This window comes from Blennius ocellaris, assembly GCF_963422515.1.
Source record: "Blennius ocellaris genome assembly, contig: SCAFFOLD_67, whole genome shotgun sequence".
Classification (NCBI taxonomy): Eukaryota; Metazoa; Chordata; class Actinopteri; order Blenniiformes; family Blenniidae; genus Blennius; species Blennius ocellaris.
Window position 1 is genome coordinate 33,912 of NW_027661962.1, and position 25,177 is coordinate 59,088.

Sequence of the window (25,177 nt, forward strand, 5' to 3'; positions counted from 1 at the left end):
CAGTCTGTTGGTTCAGTTGGTCCAGTCTGTTGGTTCAGTCTGTTGGTTCAGTCTGTTGGTTCAGTCAGTTGGTCCAGTCTGTTGGTTCAGTCTGTTGGTTCAGTCTGTTGGTTCAGTCTGTTGGTTCAGTCTGTTGGTTCAGTTGGTCCAGTCTGTTGGTCCAGTCAGTTGGTCCAGTCAGTTGGTCCAGTCAGTTGGTTCAGTCTGTTGGTTCAGTCTGTTGGTCCAGTCAGTTGATTCAGTCTGTTGGTTCAGTCTGTTGGTCCAGTCTGTTGGTTCAGTCTGTTGGTTCAGTTGGTCCAGTCTGTTGGTTCAGTCTGTTGGTTCAGTCTGTTGGTTCAGTCTGTTGGTCCAGTCAGTTGATTCAGTCTGTTGGTTCAGTTGGTCCAGTCTGTTGGTTCAGTCTGTTGGTTCAGTCTGTTGGTTCAGTCAGTTGGTCCAGTCTGTTGGTTCAGTCTGTTGGTTCAGTCTGTTGGTTCAGTCTGTTGGTTCAGTCTGTTGGTTCAGTTGGTCCAGTCTGTTGGTCCAGTCAGTTGGTCCAGTCAGTTGGTCCAGTCAGTTGGTTCAGTCTGTTGGTTCAGTCTGTTGGTCCAGTCAGTTGATTCAGTCTGTTGGTTCAGTTGGTCCAGTCTGTTGGTTCAGTCTGTTGGTTCAGTCAGTTGGTCCAGTCTGTTGGTTCAGTCTGTTGGTTCAGTCTGTTGGTTCAGTCTGTTGGTTCAGTTGGTCCAGTCTGTTGGTCCAGTCTGTTGGTTTAGTCAGTTGGTCCAGTCAGTTGGTCCAGTCAGTTGGTTCAGTCTGTTGGTTCAGTCTGTTGGTTCAGTCTGTTGGTTTAGTCAGTTGGCCCGGTCAGTTGGCCTGGTCAGTTGACGTGCGACGGTGTGACACTCCACAGCCACTTTGTGGTTCGAGTTAAGGTTAGGGTTAGTGTTGGATGAGGACGTGGGACGAGGACGTCGGGCGAGGACAAGGATGTTGGACGAGGACGTCGGGCGAGGACAAGGATGTTGGACGAGGATGTCGGGCGAGGACAAGGACATGAAGGCTGTCAGGGAGATGCTGGGTTTGTTTAGTTGTTTCTTCGTCAGCTGCTCTTCATCTGTTTTCTCTGCATTCCAGTCTCTTGGAGGCAGGACCTTAAGGACGGAGGACATTCCAGTCTCTTGGAGGCAGGACCTTAAGGACGGAGGGCATTCCAGTCTCTTGGAGGCAGGACCTTAAGGACGGAGGACATTCCAGTCTCTTGGAGGCAGGACCTTAAGGACGGAGCACATTCCAGTCTCTTGGAGGCAGGACCTTAATGGGCAGAGGACAGTTCAGTCTCTTGGAGGCAGGACCTTAATGGGCAGAGGACAGTTCAGTCTCTTGGAGGCAGGACCTTAACGGACAGAGGACAGTCCAGTCTCTTGGAGGCAGGACCTTAACGGGCAGAGGACAGTTCAGTCTCTTGGAGGCAGGACCTTAACGGACAGAGGACAGTTCAGTCTCTTGGAGGCAGGACCTTAACGGACAGAGGACATTCCAGTCTCTTGGAGGCAGGACCTTAACGGACAGAGGACATTCCAGTCTCTTGGAGGCAGGACCTTAAGGACAGAGGACATTCCAGTCTCTTGGAGGCAGGACCTTAACGGACGGAGGACATTCCAGTCTCTTGGAGGCAGGACCTTAACGGACAGAGGACATTCCAGTCTCTTGGAGGCAGGACCTTAACGGACAGAGGACATTCCAGTCTCTTGGAGGCAGGACCTTAAGGACAGAGGACAGTCCAGTCTCTTGGAGGCAGGACCTTAACGGACAGAGGACAGTTCAGTCTCTTGGAGGCAGGACCTTAACGGACAGAGGACAGTTCAGTCTCTTGGAGGCAGGACCTTAACGGACAGAGGACATTCCAGTCTCTTGGAGGCAGGACCTTAATGGACAGAGGACATTCCAGTCTCTTGGAGGCAGGACCTTAACGGGCAGAGGACAGTTCAGTCTCTTGGAGGCAGGACCTTAACGGACAGAGGACATTCCAGTCTCTTGGAGGCAGGACCTTAATGGACAGAGGACAGTTCAGTCTCTTGGAGGCAGGACCATAACGGACAGAGGACAGTTCAGTCTCTTGGAGGCAGCACCTTTATGGACAGAGGACAGTTCAGTCTCTTGGAGGCAGGACCTTAACGGACAGAGGACATTCCAGTCTCTTGGAGGCAGGACCTTAATGGACAGAGGACAGTTCAGTCTCTTGGAGGCAGGACCACAACGGACAGAGGACAGTTCAGTCTCTTGGAGGCAGGACCTTAATGGACAGAGGACAGTTCAGTCTCTTGGAGGCAGGACCTTAAGGACGGAGGACATTCCAGTCTCTTGGAGGCAGGACCTTAATGGACAGAGGACAGTTCAGTCTCTTGGAGGCAGGACCTTAACGGACAGAGGACATTCCAGTCTCTTGGAGGCAGGACCTTAATGGACAGAGGACAGTTCAGTCTCTTGGAGGCAGGACCTTAAGGACGGAGGACATTCCAGTCTCTTGGAGGCAGGACCTTAACGGACAGAGGACAGTTCAGTCTCTTGGAGGCAGGACCTTAACGGACAGAGGACATTCCAGTCTCTTGGAGGCAGGACCTTAATGGACAGAGGACAGTTCAGTCTCTTGGAGGCAGGACCATAACGGACAGAGGACAGTTCAGTCTCTTGGAGGCAGGACCTTAATGGACAGAGGACAGTTCAGTCTCTTGGAGGCAGGACCTTAACGGACAGAGGACATTCCAGTCTCTTGGAGGCAGGACCTTAACGGACAGAGGACAGTTCAGTCTCTTGGAGGCAGGACCTTAACGGACAGAGGACAGTTCAGTCTCTTGGAGGCAGGACCTTAATGGGCAGAGGACAGTTCAGTCTCTTGGAGGCAGGACCTTAATGGGCAGAGGACAGTTCAGTCTCTTGGAGGCAGGACCTTAACGGACAGAGGACAGTTCAGTCTCTTGGAGGCAGGACCTTAATGGACAGAGGACATTCCAGTCTCTTGGAGGCAGGACCTTAACGGACAGAGGACATTCCAGTCTCTTGGAGGCAGGACCTTAATGGACAGAGGACAGTTCAGTCTCTTGGAGGCAGGACCTTAACGGACAGAGGACATTCCAGTCTCTTGGAGGCAGGACCTTAACGGACAGAGGACAGTTCAGTCTCTTGGAGGCAGGACCTTAACGGACAGAGGACAGTTCAGTCTCTTGGAGGCAGGACCTTAAGGACGGAGGACATTCCAGTCTCTTGGAGGCAGGACCTTAAGGACGGAGGACATTTCAGTCTCTTGGAGGCAGGACCTTAAGGGCAGAGGACAGTTCAGTCCCTACGAGGTACCCTGTGGATCCAGGTTCAGGCAGTAGAACCAGGTACCAGAACGAGGTACCCTGTGGGTCCAGGTTCAGGCAGCAGAACCAGGCAGCAGAACGAGGTACCCTGTGGGTCCAGGTTCAGGCAGCAGAACCAGGTACCAGAACCAGGTACCCTGTGGGTCCAGGTTCAGGCAGCAGAAACAGGTACCAGAACCAGGTACCCTGTGGATCCAGGTTCAGGCAGCAGAACGAGGTACCCTATGGGTCCAGGTTCAGGCAGCAGAAACAGGTACCAGAACGAGGTACCCTGTGGGTCCAGGTTCAGGCAGCAGAACCAGGGACCCTGTGGATCCAGGTTCAGGCAGCAGAACCAGGTACCCTGTGGATCCAGGTTCAGGCAGCAGAACCAGGGACCCTGTGGATCCAGGTTCAGGCAGCAGAACCAGGGACCCTGTGGATCCAGGGTCTGCTGGTAAAGCTGATTCTCAGACATGGTGGGAGTGAAGTAACGTAATGTCTGCCTCCATTCCTCTGTTTCTTGTGTCTCTGCTTGACTGTGATGACTGGAAGGGAAGCCTCACCACCTGACGGAGCCAGTCCAGCTCCGTCACCCTGATGGTGACGGGGCCAGTCCAGCTCCGTCACCCTGATGGTGACGGGGCCAGTCCAGCTCCGTCACCCTGATGGTGACTGGGCCAGTCCAGCTCCATCACCCTGATGGTGACGGGGCCAGTCCAGCTCCGTCACCCTGATGGGTTCATGGTTCACCCCCAGTGATTCTGCTGGTCTGTAGGTAATAATGACAAAGCACATTTCCCCACTTCACTTTCTAACCACAACATAAGAGTTGAGAGTGTCAGTGTGAACCAGCGTTAGATGAAGCTGTGACGATGGAAGCTAACAGCTGTGGGCTAACAGCTGTGGGCGCTGATTACAGGCCTTCCATCCGAGGCCTGAAGAATCCAGCTTCTCACTGAGAAGCCCTTCAGAAATAGATGAGGCCAAACAAAGAGGAAAGAGAGTGTTTAACAGAAAATAGCATCAGTCTTTTGTCCGGCCAGCTCTGGGGCGTTTGCCAGGAACAACATGGAGGAGTCACTGCAGAGAGCAGAGACTCCCTTCTGGATAAATTACTTTTACAACCTTTCCTGAACTCTGTCCAACATGAAAGGAAGAAAATATCCAGTCCAGGCAGAGCATTGGAAGCCATGGCAGCGTGTGTGTGTGTGTGTGTGTGTTTGTGTGTGTGTGTGTGTGTGTGTGTGTGTGTGTGTGTGTGTGTGTGTGTGTGTGTGTGTGTGTGTGTGTGTGTGTGTGTGTGTGTGTGTGTGTGTGTGTGTGTGTGTGTGTGTGTGTGTGTGTGTGTGTGTGCGCGTGTGCGTGTGCACGAGTGACATAATGCAGAATACGTCAGTGAAGCTCAGATTAGCTTCAGTCCAAGTTGAATGATTCTTTTTGGTGTAATCTTAATCCTTGGAAAAGCAGCGGGCTGAGTTCAGATCGTCCCAGTCTGTCTCTGTCTCTGTCTCTGTCTCTGTCTCTGTCTCTGTCTCTGTCTCTGCCTCTGTCTCTGTCTCTGTCTCTGTCTCTGTCTCTGTCTCTGTCTCTGCCTCGTCTCTGTCTCTGTCTCTGTCTCTGTCTCTGTCTCTGTCTCTGTCTCTGTCTCTGCCTCTGTCTCTGTCTCTGTCTCTGTCTCTGTCTCTGCCTCGTCTCTGTCTCTGTCTCGTCTCTGTCTCTGTCTCTGTCTCTGTCTCTGCCTCACCCAGTCCTCGTCTCTGGTTCGTCTCTGGTTCGTCTCTGCCTCGTCCAGTCCTCGTCTCTGCCTCGTCTCTGCCTCGTCTCTGCCTCGTCCAGTCCTCGTCTCTGCCTCGTCTCTGCCTCGTCTCTGCCTCGTCCAGTCCTCGTCTCTGCCTCGTCTCTGCCTCACCCAGTCCTCGTCTCTGCCTCGTCTCTGCCTCGTCTCTGCCTCGTCTCTGCCTCGTCCAGTCCTCGTCTCTGCCTTGTCTCTGCCTCGTCTCTGCCTCGTCTCTGCCTCATCGTCGGAACTTCAATGATCTATTCTCAACAAACTGTAACACCACTGATTTTCTTTACTCTGGACAAATATTAATGAAAGGAAAGTTATTCAGATTTCCCAAACAGTTCTCCACAGTTTTCCTTGACGTCACACCTCCCGTCATCATTTGGACAGTTTCGTCCCGCGAAGTCACCCTGCGGCCCTGAACCAGGCCGTTCCCACCGAGGGGTGGGCTGCAGGGCCCGACACCACCATGTAGTCCAACGCCTGCAGTGTCTCGTGGCGTCTCCAGCTGCTGGCGCTCTGATTGCAGAGGCCTCGTCTCACTGCCTGTGATGGATTCCTGACAACAGTTGCATGTGAGAGGACACATGCAGTGTTTGGGAAAGCGTCCATCACCCCGGGTTTGATAAATAGGCTCCTTCCCCAAACACAGCTGTCCCCCTGAAAGGCCGACCTACCTGGAATCCCCTGGAATCCCCTGGAATCCCCTGGAATCCCCCCGGGTCGTCAGCCTTTCTGTTTCTGGAGCCACGTCACTGTCGCTCCTTCAAACCTCAACTCTGGTTATTGAAAGTCAAGTTTGTTTCTCTGAGTGACTGAAGCTTGTTTCTTTAAGACTTTACTGTCATTTGCTTTAACATTTCTAACCTGGGGACCTACTTCCTGTCCACCTGCCCTCACAGCATGAGGGTCAGAACCCAGTCAGGACCAGGTGTGGCCCCCAGCGGCCCCAGTCAGGACCAGGTGTGGCCCCCAGCGGCCCCAGTCAGGACCAGGTGTGACCCCCAGCGGCCCCAGTCAGGACCAGGTGTGGCCCCCATCTCCCTCACATACACTTGATTAGGTTGTTGATTGTACAATATTGCTCCACTGGTCTTCAATGGCTGCCAGGTGACTGGACGTTGGCAGGAAGTGCAACACGCCGTCGTCCACGCCGACCCAGAGCGTCTCCAACACGCTCACTGGGGGACATGTCCTCTGAGAGCGCTGGTCCTGCAGGAACTGGGACATTTAGAGCGTCCAGGTATCGTGTCCACATCCTTCAACATGGGGCCGTGCATTATCCTGCTGCTACGTCAGCTGATGGTCATGATGAACATTATCCTGCTGCTACGTCAGCTGATGGTCATGATGAACATTATCCTGCTGCTACGTCAGCTGATGGTCATGATGAACATTATCCTGCTGCTACGTCAGCTGATGGTCATGATGAACATTATCCTGCTGCTACGTCAGCTGATGGTCATGATGAACATTATCCTGCTGCTACGTCAGCTGATGGTCATGATGAACATTATCCTGCTGCTACGTCAGCTGATGGTCATGATGAACATTATCCTGCTGCTACGTCAGCTGATGGTCATGATGAACATTATCCTGCTGCTACGTCAGCTGATGGTCATGATGAACATTATCCTGCTGCTACGTCAGCTGATGGTCATGATGAACATTATCCTGCTGCTACGTCAGCTGATGGTCATGATGAACATTATCCTGCTGCTACGTCAGCTGATGGTCATGATGAACATTATCCTGCTGCTACGTCAGCTGATGGTCATGATGAACATTATCCTGCTGCTACGTCAGCTGATGGTCATGATGAACATGATCCTGCTGCTACGTCAGCTGATGGTCATGATGAACATGATCCTGCTGCTACGTCAGCTGATGGTCATGATGAACATTATCCTGCTGCTACGTCAGCTGATGGTCACGATGAACATTATCCTGCTGCTACGTCAGCTGATGGTCACGATGAACATTATCCTGCTGCTACGTCAGCTGATGGTCACGATGAACATTATCCTGCTGCTACGTCAGCTGATGGTCATGATGAACATTATCCTGCTGCTACGTCAGCTGATGGTCACGATGAACATTATCCTGCTGCTACGTCAGCTGATGGTCATGATGAACATTATCCTGCTGCTACGTCAGCTGATGGTCATGATAAACGGTCCAATGGCCCCAGGATCTCCTCACCAGGTCTCTACATTCACAATGTCATCAATAACCTCCTCCTGTGGTGTCCAGAACATCCACCAGAACCCCCCCTCCACCAGGGACTGCTCCACCCACACCATAACCCCACCTCCACCAGGGACTGCTCCACCCACACAGACCAGAACCCCACGACCACCAGGGACTGCTCCACCCACACCATAACCCCACCTCCACCAGGGACTGCTCCACCCACACATACCAGAACCCCACCTCCACCAGGGACTGCTCCACCCACACATACCAGAACCCCACCTCCACCAGGGACTGCTCCACCCACACATACCAGAACCCCACCTCCACCAGGGACTGCTCCACCCACACCATACCAGAACCCCACCTTCACCAGGGACTGCTCCACCCACACCTACCAGAACCCCACCTCCACCAGGGACTGCTCCACCCACACCATACCAGAACCCCACCTCCACCAGTATTGGATGCAGTACTTCTTGTAGATGGGGCTGGATGAATGCAGTACTTCTTGTAGATGGGACTGGATGAATGCAGTGCTTCTTGTAGATGTGACTGGATGAATGTAGTACTTCTTGTAGATGTGACTGGATGAATGTAGTACTTCTTGTAGATGTGACTGGATGAATGCAGTACTTCTTGTAGATGTGACTGGATGAATGCAGTACTTCTTGTAGTTTTGACTGGATGAATGCAGTACTTCTTGTAGATGTGACTGGATGAATGTAGTACTTCTTGTAGATGGGGCTGGATGAATGTAGTACTTCTTGTAGATGGGGCTGGATGAATGCAGTACTTCTTGTAGATGTGACTGGATGAATGCAGTACTTCTTGTAGATGTGACTGGATGAATGCAGTACTTCTTGTAGATGTGACTGGATGAATGCAGTACTTCTTGTAGATGTGACTGGATGAATGCAGTACTTCAGTTGTGTCTGCCACGGTTGGGTTCCCCCACAGAATCAGGAGTTCTAAATACCATCACTTTATCAGAGTAAAACACAAAGTAAAACTCCTGCATGTCTCCTCGCCGGTCACATGGTCTGGAGGCTCCGCCCCCTGAGCAGACAGGTGAGGCAGCACACCTGATTCCCTTCGGGGCTTCATCTCCTCTCTGTCACAGTGACCAATGGGAATCTGTTGATTCTCTTTCAATCTCCAGAGTAACTGATTACTATGAAGTACTTCCTGTGTCCGTTCTTTCTCTTCTGAGGAAACTAGATGGACGAGATGACTGAGTGAGAAGTCGTGTGTCATTGTACTGGTGGAAGATGAGTCTGATTGAGATCCAGTGTGATGAAACTGTTGGTCGTCCCAAACAATCTGCTCCCCCGCCGTCTGCTACCCTCCACGCCCCCCCCTCCGCTCTCTCTCTCTCTCTCTCTCGCCCCCTCCCCTCCAATTGCCAGGAACCGACAGACCAGCAGCCGTCGGTGAGAGATTAATTTCAGATCTTCTCACGGTTGGACAAAAGGTGTCCAGTGGGCTGGTGTCGCTTCACGTGAGGATGAGGAAGGAGTGTGAAGGAGGCCAGCAGGAGGCCAGCAGGAGCCCTGTCTGTCTCACCCTAATCTGGATTAGTTGATTTTCTTTCCTGGGATTAACAGTTTGTGGTTCAATTAAACATCATGCAGGCTGGCGGTTCCTGCATGGGAATGCAGGAGTCCACTGCAAAGAGTGAGACGTGTGGACATAAAGAGCTGGATGGACGTCTCCTCCTCTGCAGACCCTTGAGCTGGAACTCCTTCTACTTTTCCAGATGGTTAAAGTAGTTTCTGAACTTCACTGTCCAGAGGGAACACTGGTGCTCACCGGCGCCTCCGCCTGTGACTGGAGGAACTAAACAAGTTTTAGTTTTGTTACATTTCGGTTCCATTTAATCGTCATTCAGCTCGTGTGTTGCTTTCCCCGGCTCAGCTGGCTTTATGGAATGGAGACTTTCCACACCGAACATCTACTGTGAGATCATCAAATGAATGACTATTGGTGAAATTCTAACATTTATGACAAGGATCCATTTTGGCAGAATGTAAAGAGAAACCCAGTGTTGGACCCGCTGCTTCACATCATGAGCATCCAAACATGGTGTAATCCCAGAGGGACGTGTTTTCAGTGAAAACCTCGAGTGAAGCTGAACAGTCATAAAGTCCAAACTGTGGCTGAGACCAACTTCAAATATCAAAGGAATCTTCCAGGTCACTTGACTTGCCTTTGAGCAGGGCATCGCTGATTCAACAGCACTGGTTGGTTAAACCAAACAGACCCCAGTGAACATGAACCCCATTTAGCAGGATGTCCATATTGTACACAACACCGACAGTGGAGAGAGTCACTGTAACAGTGGAGAGAGTCACTGTAACAGTAGAGAGAGTGACTGTAACAGTGGAGAGAGTCACTGTAACAGTAGAGAGAGTGACTGTAACAGTGGAGAGAGTGACTGTAACAGTGGAGAGAGTCACTGTAACAGTAGAGAGTGACTGTAACAGTGGAGAGTGACTAACAGTGGAGAGAGTCACTGTAACAGTGGAGAGAGTCACTGTAACAGTGGAGAGAGTGACTGTAACAGTGGAGAGAGTCACTGTAACAGTAGAGAGTGACTGTAACAGTAGAGAGAGTCACTGTAACAGTGGAGAGAGTGACTAACAGTGGAGAGAGTCACTGTAACAGTGGAGAGAGTCACTGTAACAGTGGAGAGTGACTGTAACAGTGGAGAGAGTGACTGTAACAGTAGAGAGAGTCACTGTAACAGTGGAGAGAGTGACTAACAGTGAAGAGAGTCACTGTAACGGTGGAAAGAGTCACTGTAACAGTAGAGAGTGACTGTAACAGTAGAGAGAGTCACTGTAACAGTGGAGAGAGTGACTAACAGTGAAGAGAGTCACTGTAACGGTGGAGAGAGTCACTGTAACAGTAGAGAGTGACTGTAACAGTAGAGAGAGTCACTGTAACAGTGGAGAGAGTGACTAACAGTGGAGAGAGTCACTGTAACAGTGGAGAGAGTCACTGTAACAGTGGAGAGTGACTGTAACAGTGGAGAGAGTCACTGTAACAGTAGAGAGTGACTGTAACAGTAGAGATAGTCACTGTAACAGTAGAGAGTGACTGTAACAGTGGAGAGAGTGACTGTAACAGTGGAGAGAGTGACTAACAGTGGAGAGAGTGACTGTAACAGTGGAGAGAGTCACTGTAACAGTAGAGAGTCACTGTAACAGTGGAGAGAGTGACTGTAACAGTGGAGAGAGTCACTGTAACAGTAGAGAGTGACTGTAATAGTGGAGAGTGACTAACAGTGGAGAGAGTCACTGTAACAGTAGAGAGTGACTGTAACAGTGGAGAGAGTGACTGTATCAGTTGAGAGAGTCACTGTAACAGTGGAGAGAGTCACTGTAACAGTGGAGAGAGTCACTGTAACAGTAGAGAGTGACTGTAACAGTGGAGAGAGTGACTGTATCAGTGGAGAGAGTCACTGTAACAGTAGAGAGTGACTGTAACAGTGGAGAGAGTGACTGTATCAGTGGAGAGAGCCACTGTAACAGTGGAGAGAGTCACTGTAACAGTGGAGAGTGACTAACAGTGGAGAGTCACTGTAACAGTGGAGAGGAGGTATGGAGGTATGGAGATGTGGAGGTATGGAGATGTGGAGGTGTGGAGGTATGGAGATGTGGAGGTATGGAGATGTGGAGGTATGGAGGTATGGAGATGTGGAGGTATGGAGGTATGGAGATGTGGAGGTATGGAGGTATGGAGGTATGGAGATGTGGAGATGTGGAGGTATGGAGATGTGGAGGTATGGAGATGTGGAGGTATGGAGGTATGGAGATGTGGAGGTATGGAGATGTGGAGATGTGGAGGTGTGGAGGTATGGAGATGTGGAGGTATGGAGGTATGGAGATGTGGAGGTATGGAGGTATGGAGATGTGGAGATGTGGAGGTATGGAGATGTGGAGGTATGGAGATGTGGAGGTAATGGAGGTAATGGAGGTATGGAGGTATGGAGGTATGGAGGCATGGAGATGTGGAGGTATGGAGATGTGGAGGTATGGAGGTGTGGAGATGTGGAGATATGGAGGTATGGAGATGTGGAGGTATGGAGGTATGGAGATGTGGAGGTATGGAGGTATGGAGGTATGGAGATGTGGAGGTATGGAGGTATGGAGGTATGGAGGTATGGTCCATCCAGATCACCAATGAAAGTCAGTCACTTCAGGCTTCACTGCTCTTTTTTATGTTCGCTGGACTTTTTCCTGTTTGTTGTCTTACGTCTTTCTGGTCCTTTTTCATTTTTCTTTCTATTTCTGGTCTTATTGTTTTTTCTGATGGTCTTTAGTCCCCCTGTTTTTCCACCATGGTCCATACCAAGCGGTTGATTCTCCCTGCATGCCATACCTAGCATGCCATACCTAGCATGCCATACCCTGCATCCATCCTGTCACCAGCTGGATCATGTGTCACTGGAAGTCGTTTTACAGCCGGTCTTCTTCACTTGACCTGACAGACGGTGTCCAGATGGTCATGTGACCTGACGGCGTCCAGACGGTCATGTGACCTGACGGCGTCCAGACGGTCATGTGACCTGACGGTGTCCAGACGGTCATGTGACCTGACGGCGTCCAGACGGTCATGTGACCTGACGGCGTCCAGACGGTCATGTGACCTGACGGTGTCCAGACGGTCATGTGACCTGACGGCGTCCAGACGGTCATGCGACCTGACGGCGTCCAGACGGTCATGTGACCTGACGGCGTCCAGATGGTCATGTGACCTGACGGTGTCCAGACGATCTCGCTCTGACTGACGGTGTCCAGACAGTCGCCAGGTCACATGACCAGCTGGTCGTTTGGGGGACGTGGAGTCATCAGGCTGTTGTTTTGACCATTGTGTCAATGTGGGTGGATGTGGGTGGATGTGGGTGGATGTAGGTGGATGTGGGTGGATGTGGGTGGATGTGGGTGAATGTAGGTGGATGACGGAGGAGAGGAACTGCTGGTTCATCTTCACTGGGTGACGGAGGAGAGGAACTGCTGGTTCATCTTCACTGGGTGACGGAGGAGAGGAACTGCTAGTTCATCTTCACTGGGTGACGGAGGAGAGGAACTGCTAGTTCATCTTCACTGGGTGACGGAGGAGAGGAACTGCTGGTTCATCTTCACTGGGTGACGGAGGAGAGGAACTGCTGGTTCATCTTCACTGGGTGACGGAGGAGAGGAACTGCTAGTTCATCTTCACTGGGTGACGGAGGAGAGGAACTTCTGGTTCATCTTCACTGGGTGACGGAGGAGAGGAACTGCTGGTTCATCTTCACTGGGTGACGGAGGAGAGGAACTGCTGGTTCATCTTCACTGGGTGACGGAGGAGAGGAACTGCTGGTTCATCTTCACTGGGTGACGGAGGAGAGGAACTGCTGGTTCATCTTCACTGGGTGACGGAGGAGAGGAACTGCTGGTTCATCTTCACTGGGTGACGGAGGAGAGGAACTGCTGGTTCATCTTCACTGGGTGACGGAGGAGACGAACTGCTGGTTCATCTTCACTGGGTGACGGAGGAGAGGAACTGCTGGTTCATCTTCACTGGGTGACGGAGGAGAGGAACTGCTGGTTCAGCTTCACCAAGTCTCACTCTTTCACTCGATTCTCTCCATCAGACCAAAAGTTAGAGAAAACATGAGCAGCAATGTTGATCCTCATGGAGCAGAAGACGATTCTCATTCATTCTGTTTCTGCATTTTAGAGTTTGTTACCATGTGGTGAATAAGTGAGGAGCTGGGATATATGTCTGTTGACTGTGGGATTAAATCCAGTGGGGAAATATGTCTGTTGACTGGGATTAAATCCAGTGGGGAAATATGTCTGTTGACAGTGGGATTAAATCCAGTGGGGGAAATATGTCTGTTGACTGGGATTAAATCCAGTGGGGAAATATGTCTATTGACTGTGGGATTAAATCCAGTGGGGGGAAATATGTCTGTTGACTGTGGGATTAAATCCAGTGGGGAAATATGTCTATTGACTGTGGGATTAAATCCAGTGGGGGGAAATATGTCTATTGACTGTGGGATTAAATCCAGTGGGGGAAATATGTCTGTTGACTGTGGGATTAAATCCAGTGGGGGAAATATGTCTGTTGACTGTGGGATTAAATCCAGTGGGGAAATATGTCTGTTGACTGTGGGATTAAATCCAGTGGGGAAATATGTCTATTGACTGTGGGATTAAATCCAGTGGGGGGAAATATGTCTATTGACTGTGGGATTAAATCCAGTGGGGGAAATATGTCTGTTGACTGTGGGATTAAATCCAGTGGGGGAAATATGTCTGTTGACTGTGGGATTAAATCCAGTGGGGGAAATATGTCTGTTGACTGTGGGATTAAATCCAGTGGGGGAAATATGTCTGTTGACTCCGTGCTTTCCGCCTTGCGTTCCTGCAGACTGTGCAAGGCCGCAGGGTTGCTCGATTGCATCCATGCTTCCTTAAGAAGGAAACATCCCATAATGCTTTGCTCCTGATTGCCAGTGTGGCGGCGTGTGATTAGATGGTTTCATGTGTTCATCTGGCGTCTCACTGCCTCCATGTTGTTCTATTGTTTTCATGGCATCAGCTGAAGGTTTGGTGGCAGGAGAGTTTCCTGCTGGGGCAGAGGTCAGAGGTCAGAGGCCAGCCGCTGGGCTGCTACTGCGCACACACACACACACACACACACACACACACACACACACACACACACACACACACACAATGTCATGTTTACTATCATTCACTATCATTTATTATCATGTTTATTATACATTGAAGAGGCTTCATGTTTTTCAGATGATTTCACAAGTGAGACATTCTGGACGGATTGTAAACTTCCACATTGGCAGTGTTCTATGTTGGCAGTGTTCTATGTTGGCAGTGTTCTATGTTGGCAGTGTTCTGTGTTGGTAGTGTTCTATGTTGGCAGTGTTCTATGTTGGCAGTGTTCTATGTTGGCAGTGTTCTATGTTGGCAGTGTTCTGTGTTGGTAGTGTTCTATGTTGGCAGTGTTCTGTGTTGGTAGTGTTCTATGTTGGCAGTGTTCTATGTTGGCAGTGTTCTATGTTGGCAGTGTTCTATGTTGGCAGTGTTCTATGTTGGTAGTGTTCTATGTTGGCAGCGTTCTATGTTGGCAGTGTTCTATGTTGGCAGTGTTCTATGTTGGTAGTGTTCTATGTTGGTAGTGTTCTATGTTGGCAGTGTTCTATGTTGGCAGTGTTCTATGTTGGCAGTGTTCTATGTTGGTAGTGTTCTATGTTGGCAGTGTTCTATGTTGGTAGTGTTCTTCTATGTTGGCAGTGTTCTATGTTGGTAGTGTTCTATGTTGGTAGTGTTCTGTGTTGGCAGTGTTCTATGTTGGTAGTGTTCCGTGTTGGTAGTGTTCTATGTTGGTAGTGTTCTGTGTTGGTAGTGTTCTATGTTGGTAGTGTTCTATGTTGGTAGCGTTCTATGTTGGTAGTGTTCCGTGTTGGTAGTGTTCTATGTTGGTAGCGTTCCGTGTTGGTAGTGTTCTATGTTGGTAGTGTTCCGTGTTGGCAGTGTTGTATGTTGGTAGTGTTCTGTGTTGGTAGTGTTCCGTGTTGGTAGTGTTCCGTGTTAGTAGTGTTCCGTGTTGGCAGTGTTGTATGTTGGTAGTGTTCTATGTTGGCAGTGTTCTATGTTGGTAGTGTTCCATGTTGGTAGTGTTCCGTGTTGGTAGTGTTCCGTGTTGGTAGTGTTCCGTGTTGGTAGTGTTCCGTGTTGGTAGTGTTCTATGTTGGTAGTGTTCCGTGTTGGTAGTGTTCCGTGTTGGTAGTGTTCCGTGTTGGTAGTGTTCTATGTTGGTAGTGTTCTATGTTGGTAGTGTTCCGTGTTGGTAGTGTTCTATGTTGGTAGTGTTCCGTGTTGGTAGTGTTCCGTGTTGGTAGTGTTCTGTGTTGGTAGTGTTCCGTGTTGGTAGTGTTCTATGTTGGTAGTGTTCTGTGTTGGTAGTGTTCTATGTTGGTAGTGTTCTGTGTTGGTAGTGTTCCGTGTTGGTAGTGTTCCGTGTTAGTAGTGTTCCGTGTTGGCAGTGTTCTATGTTGGTAGTGTTCTATGTTGGCAGTGTTCTATGTTGGTAGTGTTCCGTGTTGGCAGTGTTCTATGTTGGTAGTGTTCCGTGTTGGTAGTGTTCCGTGTTGGTAGTGTTCCATGTTGGTAGTGTTCCATGTTGGTAGTGTTCCATGTTGGTAGTGTTCTGTGTTGGTAGTGTTCCATGTTGGTAGTGTTCCGTGTTGGTAGTGTTCCGTGTTGGTAGTGTTCTATGTTGGTAGTGTTCCGTGTTGGTAGTGTTCTATGTTGGTAGTGTTCCGTGTTGGTAGTGTTCCGTGTTGGTAGTGTTCCGTGTTGGTAGTGTTCTGTGTTGGTAGTGTTCTATGTTGGTAGTGTTCTATGTTGGTAGTGTTCCGTGTTGGTAGTGTTCTGTGTTGGTAGTGTTCTATGTTGGTAGTGTTCTATGTTGGTAGTGTTCCGTGTTGGTAGTGTTCCGTGTTGGTAGTGTTCTATGTTGGTAGTGTTCTGTGTTGGTAGTGTTCCATGTTGGTAGTGTTCCATGTTGGTAGTGTTCCATGTTGGTAGTGTTCCATGTTGGTAGTGTTCCGTGTTGGTAGTGTTCTATGTTGGTAGTGTTCCGTGTTGGTAGTGTTCTATGTTGGTAGTGTTCCGTGTTGGTAGTGTTCCGTGTTGGTAGTGTTCTATGTTGGTAGTGTTCCGTGTTGGTAGTGTTCCGTGTTGGTAGTGTTCCGTGTTGACACGTTGTGACGGTGTGGGTGGAGGTAAAGTGACGGAGGCTGACCACGCTGCCTCGCTCTCCTTCCACTTCCACAGGCTCTCCAACAGTAAACACATTTCTCTCCCCACATCTTCAAAGCTGTTTCTCACAAATAGGCTAATTATTTTGTTTTTATCTTTCATCTCTGGAGGAGAACGTCTTGTTTTGATGTTCCTCTAACCTTTAATTCAGGGACAAACAGCCCAGCCTTAATAGGCCACATCATTTACTGATGGTTGGAACTGAGCTGCTGCAGGAACAGACCAGTCTCTTCCTCCACTGAACGGCCCTGTTACTGCGTCTGTCACCCTGAGCTGCAGTAACAGGGACCAGCTTCAGTCTGTTAGCAGTAACAGGGACCAGGTTCGTTCAGTGTGTTAGCAGTAACAGGGAGCAGGTTCAGTGTGTTAGCAGTAACAGGGAGCAGCTTCAGTCTGTTAGCAGTAACAGGGACCAGGTTCGTTCAATGTGTTAGCAGTAACAGGGAGCAGGTTCGGTGTGTTAGCAGTAACAGGGAGCAGGTTCAGTGTGTTAGCAGTAACAGGGACCAGGTTCGTTCAGTGTGTTAGCAGTAACAGGGAGCAGGTTCAGCGTGTTAGCAGTAACAGGGAGCAGCTTCAGTCTGTTAGCAGTAACAGGGAGCAGCTTCAGTCTGTTAGCAGTAACAGGGACCAGGTTCAGCGTGTTAGCAGTAACAGGGACCAGGTTCAGCGTGTTAGCAGTAACAGGGACCAGGTTCAGTGTGTTAGCAGTAACAGGGACCAGGTTCAGCGTGTTAGCAGTAACAGGGACCAGGTTCAGCGTGTTAGCAGTAACAGGGACCAGGTTCAGCGTGTTAGCAGTAACAGGGACCAGGTTCAGCGTGTTAGCAGTAACAGGGACCAGGTTCAGTGTGTTAGCAGTAACAGGGACCAGGTTCAGCGTGTTAGCAGTAACAGGGACCAGGTTCAGTGTGTTAGCAGTAACAGGGACCAGGTTCAGCATGTTAGCAGTAACAGGGAGCCGGTTCAGCGTGTTAGCAGTAACAGGGACCAGGTTCAGTGTGTTAGCAGTAACAGGGACCAGGTTCAGTGTGTTAGCAGTAACAGGGACCAGGTTCGTTCGGTGTGTTAGCAGTAACAGGGAGCAGGTTCGGTGTGTTAGCAGTAACAGGGAGCAGGTTCAGCGTGTTAGCAGTAACAGGGAGCAGGTTCAGCGTGTTAGCAGTAACAGGGACCAGGTTCGTTCAGTGTGTTAGCAGTAACAGGGAGCAGGTTCAGCGTGTTAGCAGTAACAGGGACCAGGTTCAGCGTGTTAGCAGTAACAGGGAGCAGGTTCAGCGTGTTAGCAGTAACAGGGACCAGGTTCAGTGTGTTAGCAGTAACAGGGACCAGGTTCAGCGTGTTAGCAGTAACAGGGACCAGGTTCAGTGTGTTAGCAGTAACAGGGAGCAGGTTCGTTCAGTGTGTTAGCAGTAACAGGGACCAGGTTCAGTGTGTTAGCAGTAACAGGGACCAGGTTCAGTGTGTCGGACTGAACCCTAACCCTAACTGATCTGAGGAACCAGGTTGTTCAGAACTCAGAACTTCATAATCAAGATCAGGAGACCTTCACCTTCACCGTGTTCCTTCTCTTTCATGAGCAGCTCAGCAGGGGGTGTCTGTACCCTCAGCAACCAGGTGGTGTCTCAGCAACCAAGGGGTGTCTGTACCCTCAGCAACCAGGTGGTGTCTGTACCCTCAGCAACCGAAGGTGTCTGTACCCTCAGCAGCCAGGTGGTGTCTGTACCCTCAGCAACCGAAGGTGTCTGTACCCTCAGCAGCCAGGTGGTGTCTGTACCCTCAGCAGCCAGGTGGTGTCTGTACCCGAAGCTACAGACAGAACAATAAATGTAAATAATGTGTTCTCCACTGAATGGCCCTCAAAGTTCTCCACCTTCTCCATCATCTCCACCACCTGGTTCATAACCAGAGACTCATAACCGGAGGCTCATAACCGGAGACTCATAACCGGAGACTCATAACCAGAGACTCATAACCGGAGACTCATAACCGGAGACTCATAACCGGAGGCTCATAACCGGAGGCTCATAACCGGAGGCTCATAACCGGAGACTCATAACCAGAGACTCATAACCAGACGCTCATAACCAGACGCTCATAACCAGAGGCTCATAACCAGAGGCTCATAACCAGAGAATCATAACCAGAGAATCATAACCAGAGAATCATAACCAGACGCTCATATCCAGAGACTCATATCCAGGGACTCATAACCAGGGACTCATAACCGGCGGTGCTCATAAACCTCTTGAGTGAATCATTCAAACATTCACATCAATAATGGAAGCTAGCAGCCTGTTAGCAGCAGCTGCAACTTGAACCAGTGGTTGAAACTCAATCTTTCCTTGTAACTAATGTGTTTCACCTGCGGGTCCAGGTTCAGCTGGAGACAGGAACCGGGTCTGGGACGTGGTTCTACTGCCGTCCTCACTGTGCCTGAATTCTTGTAGCAGAGCTCTCTGATGTTCTCCAGCCCCGCGGGACCCAGACTGAGGAGTGAGGCCTAATTATTCCTCAAATCTGCACTTCTGCTCTAATTAGGTTCCTCCTCTGAAGTGCTTCTTGCATTATTTACACATCAAGGGGACACACAGGGCGGGAGATAAATATTCATTGTTTGTTGACTTTGCCCCGGTCCCTGGGCTCGCCGCCGCCGCGCTCGCTTGTTTATGCCACTTGTGCCTGGCTGCTGTCCGGGACGTAATGTGTCTTGTTCTTGTGTAATTATCTGCACTCATGCAGACAGACACACCGAATCACTGCCTTTAATCAGTGGACAGAAGCATCGGGTGGATGAGGCCTCCGTCAGGAGGTCGCTGCTCACAGACATGACCTTCACAGACACGCCTGGTGGTCAGACGGTGAACTGCAGAGCATCCTGGTGGTCAGACTGTGAACTGCAGAGCATCCTGGTGGTCAGACAGTGAACTGCAGAGCATCCTGGTGGTCAGACGGTGAACTGCAGAGCATCCTGGTGGTCAGACGGTGAACTGCAGAGCATCCTGGTGGTCAGACAGTGAACTGCAGAGCATCCTGGTGGTCAGACGGTGAACTGCAGAGCATCCTGGTGGTCAGACAGTGAACTGCAGAGCATCCTGGTGGTCAGACGGTGAACTGCAGAGCATCCTGGTGGTCAGACGGTGAACTGCAGAGCATCCTGGTGGTCACCAGACACTCAAGCAGATTCTGGTTCTGGGTGGTTCTAATGAACCGGGCTGCTGCTGCGGTGAAGAGTTTCCTGCTTCTGTGGGTTGCGGGGCAGTTTGTGGGACATGTGGAGCCTGTTCTTCCTGTCAGTATGGGTGTATGAATAGCCTTCAGGGTCCAACCCCCCCCGCAGCCTTGACGTCTATTGTCTGAGCTATAAATGCCTACTGGGAAACGCCGGCCGCCTTCACGAGTTGCAGCCATTGTAGACCTTTGACAAGTGTTCTGTCCCATTTCCTTTTACACGTCTGACACGCCGCTTCCATCTGTGGTTGTTTCACAGCCTGTGGAGGACAGGCGGGGGGGTCCGGGGGGGTCCGGGGGGAAGATAGAATTACCATAATCTGTGTCAACATAAATGAAGATCCTATCGCTGCAGAATTCAAACACAGCTTTTACATATTTATAGAAGCAATAAACAAAGAATGAACAACAAAATGTCTGTTATGATTGTAAAGAGAGAAACTGGCTGGAGGGAGGAGGTGGAGGAGGGTCTAGGAGGTGGAGGAGGAGGTCCAGGTGGAGGAGGTCCAGGTGGAGGGAGGAGGTGGAGGAGGGTCTAGGAGGTGGAGGAGGAGGTCCAGGTGGAGGAGGTCCAGGTGGAGGGAGGAGGTGGAGGAGGGTCTAGGAGGAGGAGGAGGAGGAGGATAAGGTGGAGGAGGTGGAGGAGGGTCTAGGAGGAAGAGGGTCCAGGAAGAGGAGGAGGAGGTCCAGGTGGAGGAGGTCCAGGTGGAGGGAGGAGGTGGAGGAGGAGGATAAGGTGTTCTGTTCAGGGTCTGTGATTATCAGTTTGGAGTCACAGAGGGACGAATGAGAAACGCCACCGCAGGTTTGAATGTTCTTCCTCTGTGGTGTTGTTGACGCGCCGCCGCCGGCCGCTGACGGACTCTTGTGTTGCTGTGCAGGTGGAGGTCACGCTGCAGGACGTCAACGACAACCCGCCGCTGTTCCCCAACGACGTCCTGGACGTGACCATCGAGGAAAACATCGGCGATGGCATGAAGATTTTGCAGCTGACGGCCACTGACGCTGACGAGGTGAAGACTCTTCTTTCACTCTTTCACCCTGACGAGGTGACTCCTCCTCTTTCACTCTTTCACCCTGACGAGGTGACTCCTCCTCTGGTGGGGGTGGGGGAGTGTCTGGGCGTGGTGGAAGTGGGGGAGTGTCTGGGCGTGGTGGAAGTGGGGGAGTGTCTGGGCGTGGTGGAAGTGGGGGAGTGTCTGGGCGTGGTGGAAGTGGGGGAGTGTCTGGGCGTGGTGGAAGTGGGGGAGTGTCTGGGCGCGGTGGGAGTGGGGGAGTGTCTGGGCGTGGTGGGGGTGGGGGAGTGTCTGGGTGCGGTGGAAGTGGGGGAGTGTCTGGGTGCGGTGGAAGTGGGGGAGTGTCTGGGTGCGGTGGAAGTGGGGGAGTGTCTGGGTGCAGTGGAAGTGGGGGAGTGTCTGGGTGCGGTGGAAGTGGGGGAGTGTCTGGTTGCGGTGGAAGTGGGGGAGTGTCTGGGTGCGGTGGAAGTGGGGGAGTGTCTGGATGCGGTGGAAGTGGGGGAGTGTCTGGATGCGGTGGAAGTGGGGGAGTGTCTGGATGCGGTGGAAGTGGGGGAGTGTCTGGGTGCGGTGGAAGTGGGGGAGTGTCTGGGTGCGGTGGAAGTGGGGGAGTGTCTGGGTGCGGTGGAAGTGGGGGAGTGTCTGGGTGCGGTGGAAGTGGGGGAGTGTCTGGGTGCGGTGGGGGGATTACGTTGAGGTCCCGGCCAGGTTTTATTGCTCAGCTGTCGCCTCGCAGCTTCTCTTCTCTCCCAACGTGAGAAAAGTGTCTTTCATCACGCCTCCATAGTGACGAACCCGCGGCAGCAGCTAGCGCCGCGCCGTCAGGGACGCTGGCGGATTATTTTCTGAGTGGAGCGTTAAGAGCTTTAGCATGTGGCCATGGAGTCAAACGTTTCCTGAAGCTCTTCAAAGCAGAATGTGAGGCTAAGCTCTGAGACGTAAGATGAAACCTCGCAGTCGTTACGGAGAAATAACCTCTGGTCCTCACGGGGCAGACATCAGCGTCCTGATTGGACGATGGCATTGAAGTTGTTTCACTGACGAGTCACGGTTTCAGTCCTTTCATTGGAAACTGCAAACACTGAGAGCCTTCAGGAACCACAGGCCGGCAGAACGTTTCCTCCAAATTCCTGCTGGGCCTGAAAAGGTGTTTAGCAGAAGCTGAGCTTCGTTTCACTTCGCTCTGCTTCCTGCCCACTTCCTGCAAGGAAGCTGGAGCTGCGCTGACGCCGAGCGAAGAGAACGCAGAGGGAACACAGAGGGAACGCAGAGGGAACGCAGAGGGAATGCAGAGGGAACGCAGAGGGAACGCAGAGGGAATGCAGAGGGAACACAGAGGGAACGCAGAGGGAACGCAGAGGGAACGCAGAGGGAACGCAGAGGGAACGCAGAGGGAATGCAGAGAGAACGCAGAGGGAATGCAGAGAGAACACAGAGAGAACACAGAGGGAACGCAGAGGGAACGCAGAGAGAACACAGAGGGAACACAGAGGGAACGCAGAGGGAACGCAGAGGGAATGCAGAGAGAACGCAGAGGGAATGCAGAGAGAACACAGAGGGAACGCAGAGGGAACGCAGAGGGAATGCAGAGAGAACACAGAGAGAACACAGAGGGAACGCAGAGGGAACGCAGAGAGAACACAGAGGGAACACAGAGGGAACGCAGAGGGAATGCAGAGAGAACACAGAGAGAACGCAGAGGGAACACAGAGAGAACACAGAGGGAACACAGAGAGAACACAGAGGGAACACAGAGAGAACCCAGAGAGAACCCAGAGAGAACACAGAGGGAACACAGAGAGAACACAGAGAGAACACAGAGAGAACACAGAGGGAACACAGAGGGAACACAGAGAGAACCCAGAGAGAACACAGAGAGAACCCAGAGAGAACACCAGGTCAGGGTTAGCGAGCTGCCAGCTGGCTGACGCCGCCTCAAGCGCCACATGTAGGAATCCAGCGCCATTAAAAAACTTTCTCCGTTTCCCACTGAGAACCAGAACAAGGTTCTCCGTTTCCCACTGAGAACCAGAACAAGGTTCTCTGTTCCCCACTGAGAACCAGGACAAGGTTCTCCGTTTCCCACTGAGAACCAGAACAAGGTTCTCTGTTCCCCACTGAGAACCAGAACAAGGTTCTCCATTCCCCACTGAGAACCAGAACAAGGTTCTCTGTTTCCCACTGAGAACCAGAACAAGGTTCTCCATTCCCCACTGAGAACCAGAACAAGATTCTCACTTCATCGCAAAGAAAAATGCAGCTTTTTCTTCTCTTGGAACGACTGCAGGGGTTTTATTACAAGTCTGACCTGATGTGGAAAATATGTCTCTGGTAATGTCCTCCTTAATGAAGACTGGGGGGGGGGGGGGGGGTCCAGAACCAAGTATGTGGTTCTCCACAGGTTGAGGAAGTCCAGTCCTACAGGCCAGTTTGTGTCACTGCAGCTCCAGTCTGAACCGTTAAATCCATTAAATCCTCCTTTTCTCTACTGCTGCGTAAACTGCTGCACTCTAATGTTCCCCACTGTTCCCCACTGTTCCCCACTGTTCCTCCACTGTTCCCCTACTGTTCCCCACTGTTCCTCCACTGTTCCCCCACTGTTCCCCCACTGTTCCTCCACTGTTCCCCCACTGTTCCCCCACTGTTCCCCACTGTTCCCCCACTGCTCCCCACTGTTCCCCACTGTTCCTCCGCTGTTCCTCCACTGTTCCCCCACTGTTCCTCCACTGTTCCCCCACTGTTCCCCACTGTTCCTCCACTGTTCCTCCACTCTTCCTCCACTGTTCCTCCACTGTTCCCCCACTGTTCCCCCACTGTTCCTCCACTGTTCCCCCACTGCTCCCCACTGTTCCTCCGCTGTTCCCCCACTGTTCCTCCACTGTTCCTCCACTGTTCCCCCACTGTTCCCCCACTGCTCCCCACTGTTCCTCCACTGTTCCTCCACTGTTCCCCCACTGTTCCCCCACTGTTCCCCACTGTTCCCCCACTGTTCCTCCACTGTTCCCCCACTGTTCCTCCACTGTTCCCCCACTGCTCCCCACTGTTCCCCCACTGTTCCCCCACTGTTCCTCCACTGCTCCCCACTGTTCCTCCACTGTTCCCCCACTGTTCCTCCACTGTTCCCCCACTGCTCCCCACTGTTCCCCCACTGTTCCCCCACTGTTCCTCCACTGTTCCCCCACTGTTCCCCCACTGTTCCTCCACTGTTCCCCCACTGTTCCCCACTGTTCCCCCACTGTTCCCCCACTGTTCCTCCACTGTTCCCCCACTGTTCCCCCACTGCTCCCCACTGTTCCTCCGCTGTTCCCCCACTGTTCCTCCACTGTTCCTCCATCAGCACGTCACTCCCACAATCCACTTGTCTGCTAAACGACCGCCGGTTAATTGTTTTGTTTCCCATCTCTTTATAGAGCCGTAACTCTGGAGTGTGTGTGTGTGTGTGTGTGTGTGTGTGTGTGTGTGTGTGTGTGTGTGTGTGAGTGTGTGTGTGTGTGTGTGTGTACATGGCCTGGATGTGCCCCCCCTCCCCCAGGTGTCGGGTTACAGATGCAGCCCAGGTGGCTGATGGGAATTCCAGACCTGAGAGCCTTTGATTGATGTCAGACCAGCAGAACATGGTCTAGCTGGGTCAGGGTCAGGGTCTGGGTCAGGGTCTGGGTCAGGGTCAGGGTCAGGGTCAGGGTCTGGGTCTGGGTCTGGGTCAGGGTCAGGGTCTGGGTCAGGGTCAGGGTCTGGGTCAGTTTCAGGGTCTGGGTCTGGGTCTGGTTCTGGTTCTGGTTCTCAGCTAATGGAAGGTCAGACCAACAGAACCTGGTCTCGCTGGTCGAGAGAGGAGAGAGAGGGAGAGAGAGGTTCACACACACACACACACACACACACACACACACACACACACACACACACACACACACACACACACACACACACACACACACACACACACACACACACACACACACACACACACAGTCAGAGGACACCAGACTGGGACTTGAACTGCAGATCCAGGGTGAGGTGACGGAGCGTCCCACTGCTCCACCCACTGAACCTCCAGTACTTCCTGTCAACTGTGAAACGGTCTGACGGACCAACATGTTTAGTTCACTGCTTCACAACATTCCTCAGGAGACAGGTCAAAGGTCAAAGTGCTCAGACGTTATTTTTCCCACTTGGAAGTCAGAACTTTCCCACTTCCCACTTCCCACTTCCCAGGTTCAGATGAAACTGCAGGAGGTGGTGTCACAGTCAGAGCAACGTGGTTCTGCACATGCTCAGTAGAGTGAATCAGAACCATGTTTCGTCTGTGGGCTTGATGCTTTTATTTTGACAGTCAGCGTAATGACAATCCAACTTGGTGGTTTTATTTTGACAGTCACCGTAATAACAATTCAACTTGGTAGTTTTATTTTGACAGTCAGCGTACAAACAATCCAACTTGGTAGTTTTATTTTGACAGTCAGCGTACAAACAATCCAACTTGGTAGTTTTATTTTGACAGTCAGCGTACAAACAATCCAGTGGGATGTGTGTCCCAGTGGCTGGTGGACTGTGGAGGAGTGGAGGAGTGGAGGAGTGACGATGTGGAGGAGTGGAGGAGTGGAAGAGTGGAGGAGTGGAAGAGTGGAGGAGTGGAAGAGTGACGATGTGGAGGAGTGGAGGTGTGGAGGAGTGATGATGTGGAAGAGTGGAGGAGTGGAGGAGTGGAGGAGTGGAAGAGTGGAAGAGTGGAGGTGTGGAAGATGGGAAGAGTGGAAGAGTGGAGGTGTGGAGGAGTGGAGGAGTGGA

At 51.5% G+C, this 25,177-nt stretch overlaps 1 protein-coding gene across 1 annotated transcript in view; it reads left to right on the top strand.

Moving 5' to 3' along the window:
- Positions 1 to 10,921: 10,921 nt before the first annotated feature.
- fat4 (FAT atypical cadherin 4) overlaps positions 10,922 to 25,177 on the top strand; it is a gene marked incomplete at its 5' end in the record, with an annotated part of 63,104 nt that continues 48,848 nt past the window's right edge. The window contains 5 exons of the mRNA XM_080521979.1: positions 10,922 to 10,969; positions 11,798 to 12,070; positions 17,827 to 17,935; positions 18,888 to 19,068; positions 20,155 to 20,389. Coding sequence (XP_080378105.1) covers positions 10,922 to 10,969; positions 11,798 to 12,070; positions 17,827 to 17,935; positions 18,888 to 19,068; positions 20,155 to 20,389 — 846 coding nt within the window. The remainder of the gene's footprint in view (positions 10,970 to 11,797; positions 12,071 to 17,826; positions 17,936 to 18,887; positions 19,069 to 20,154; positions 20,390 to 25,177) is intronic.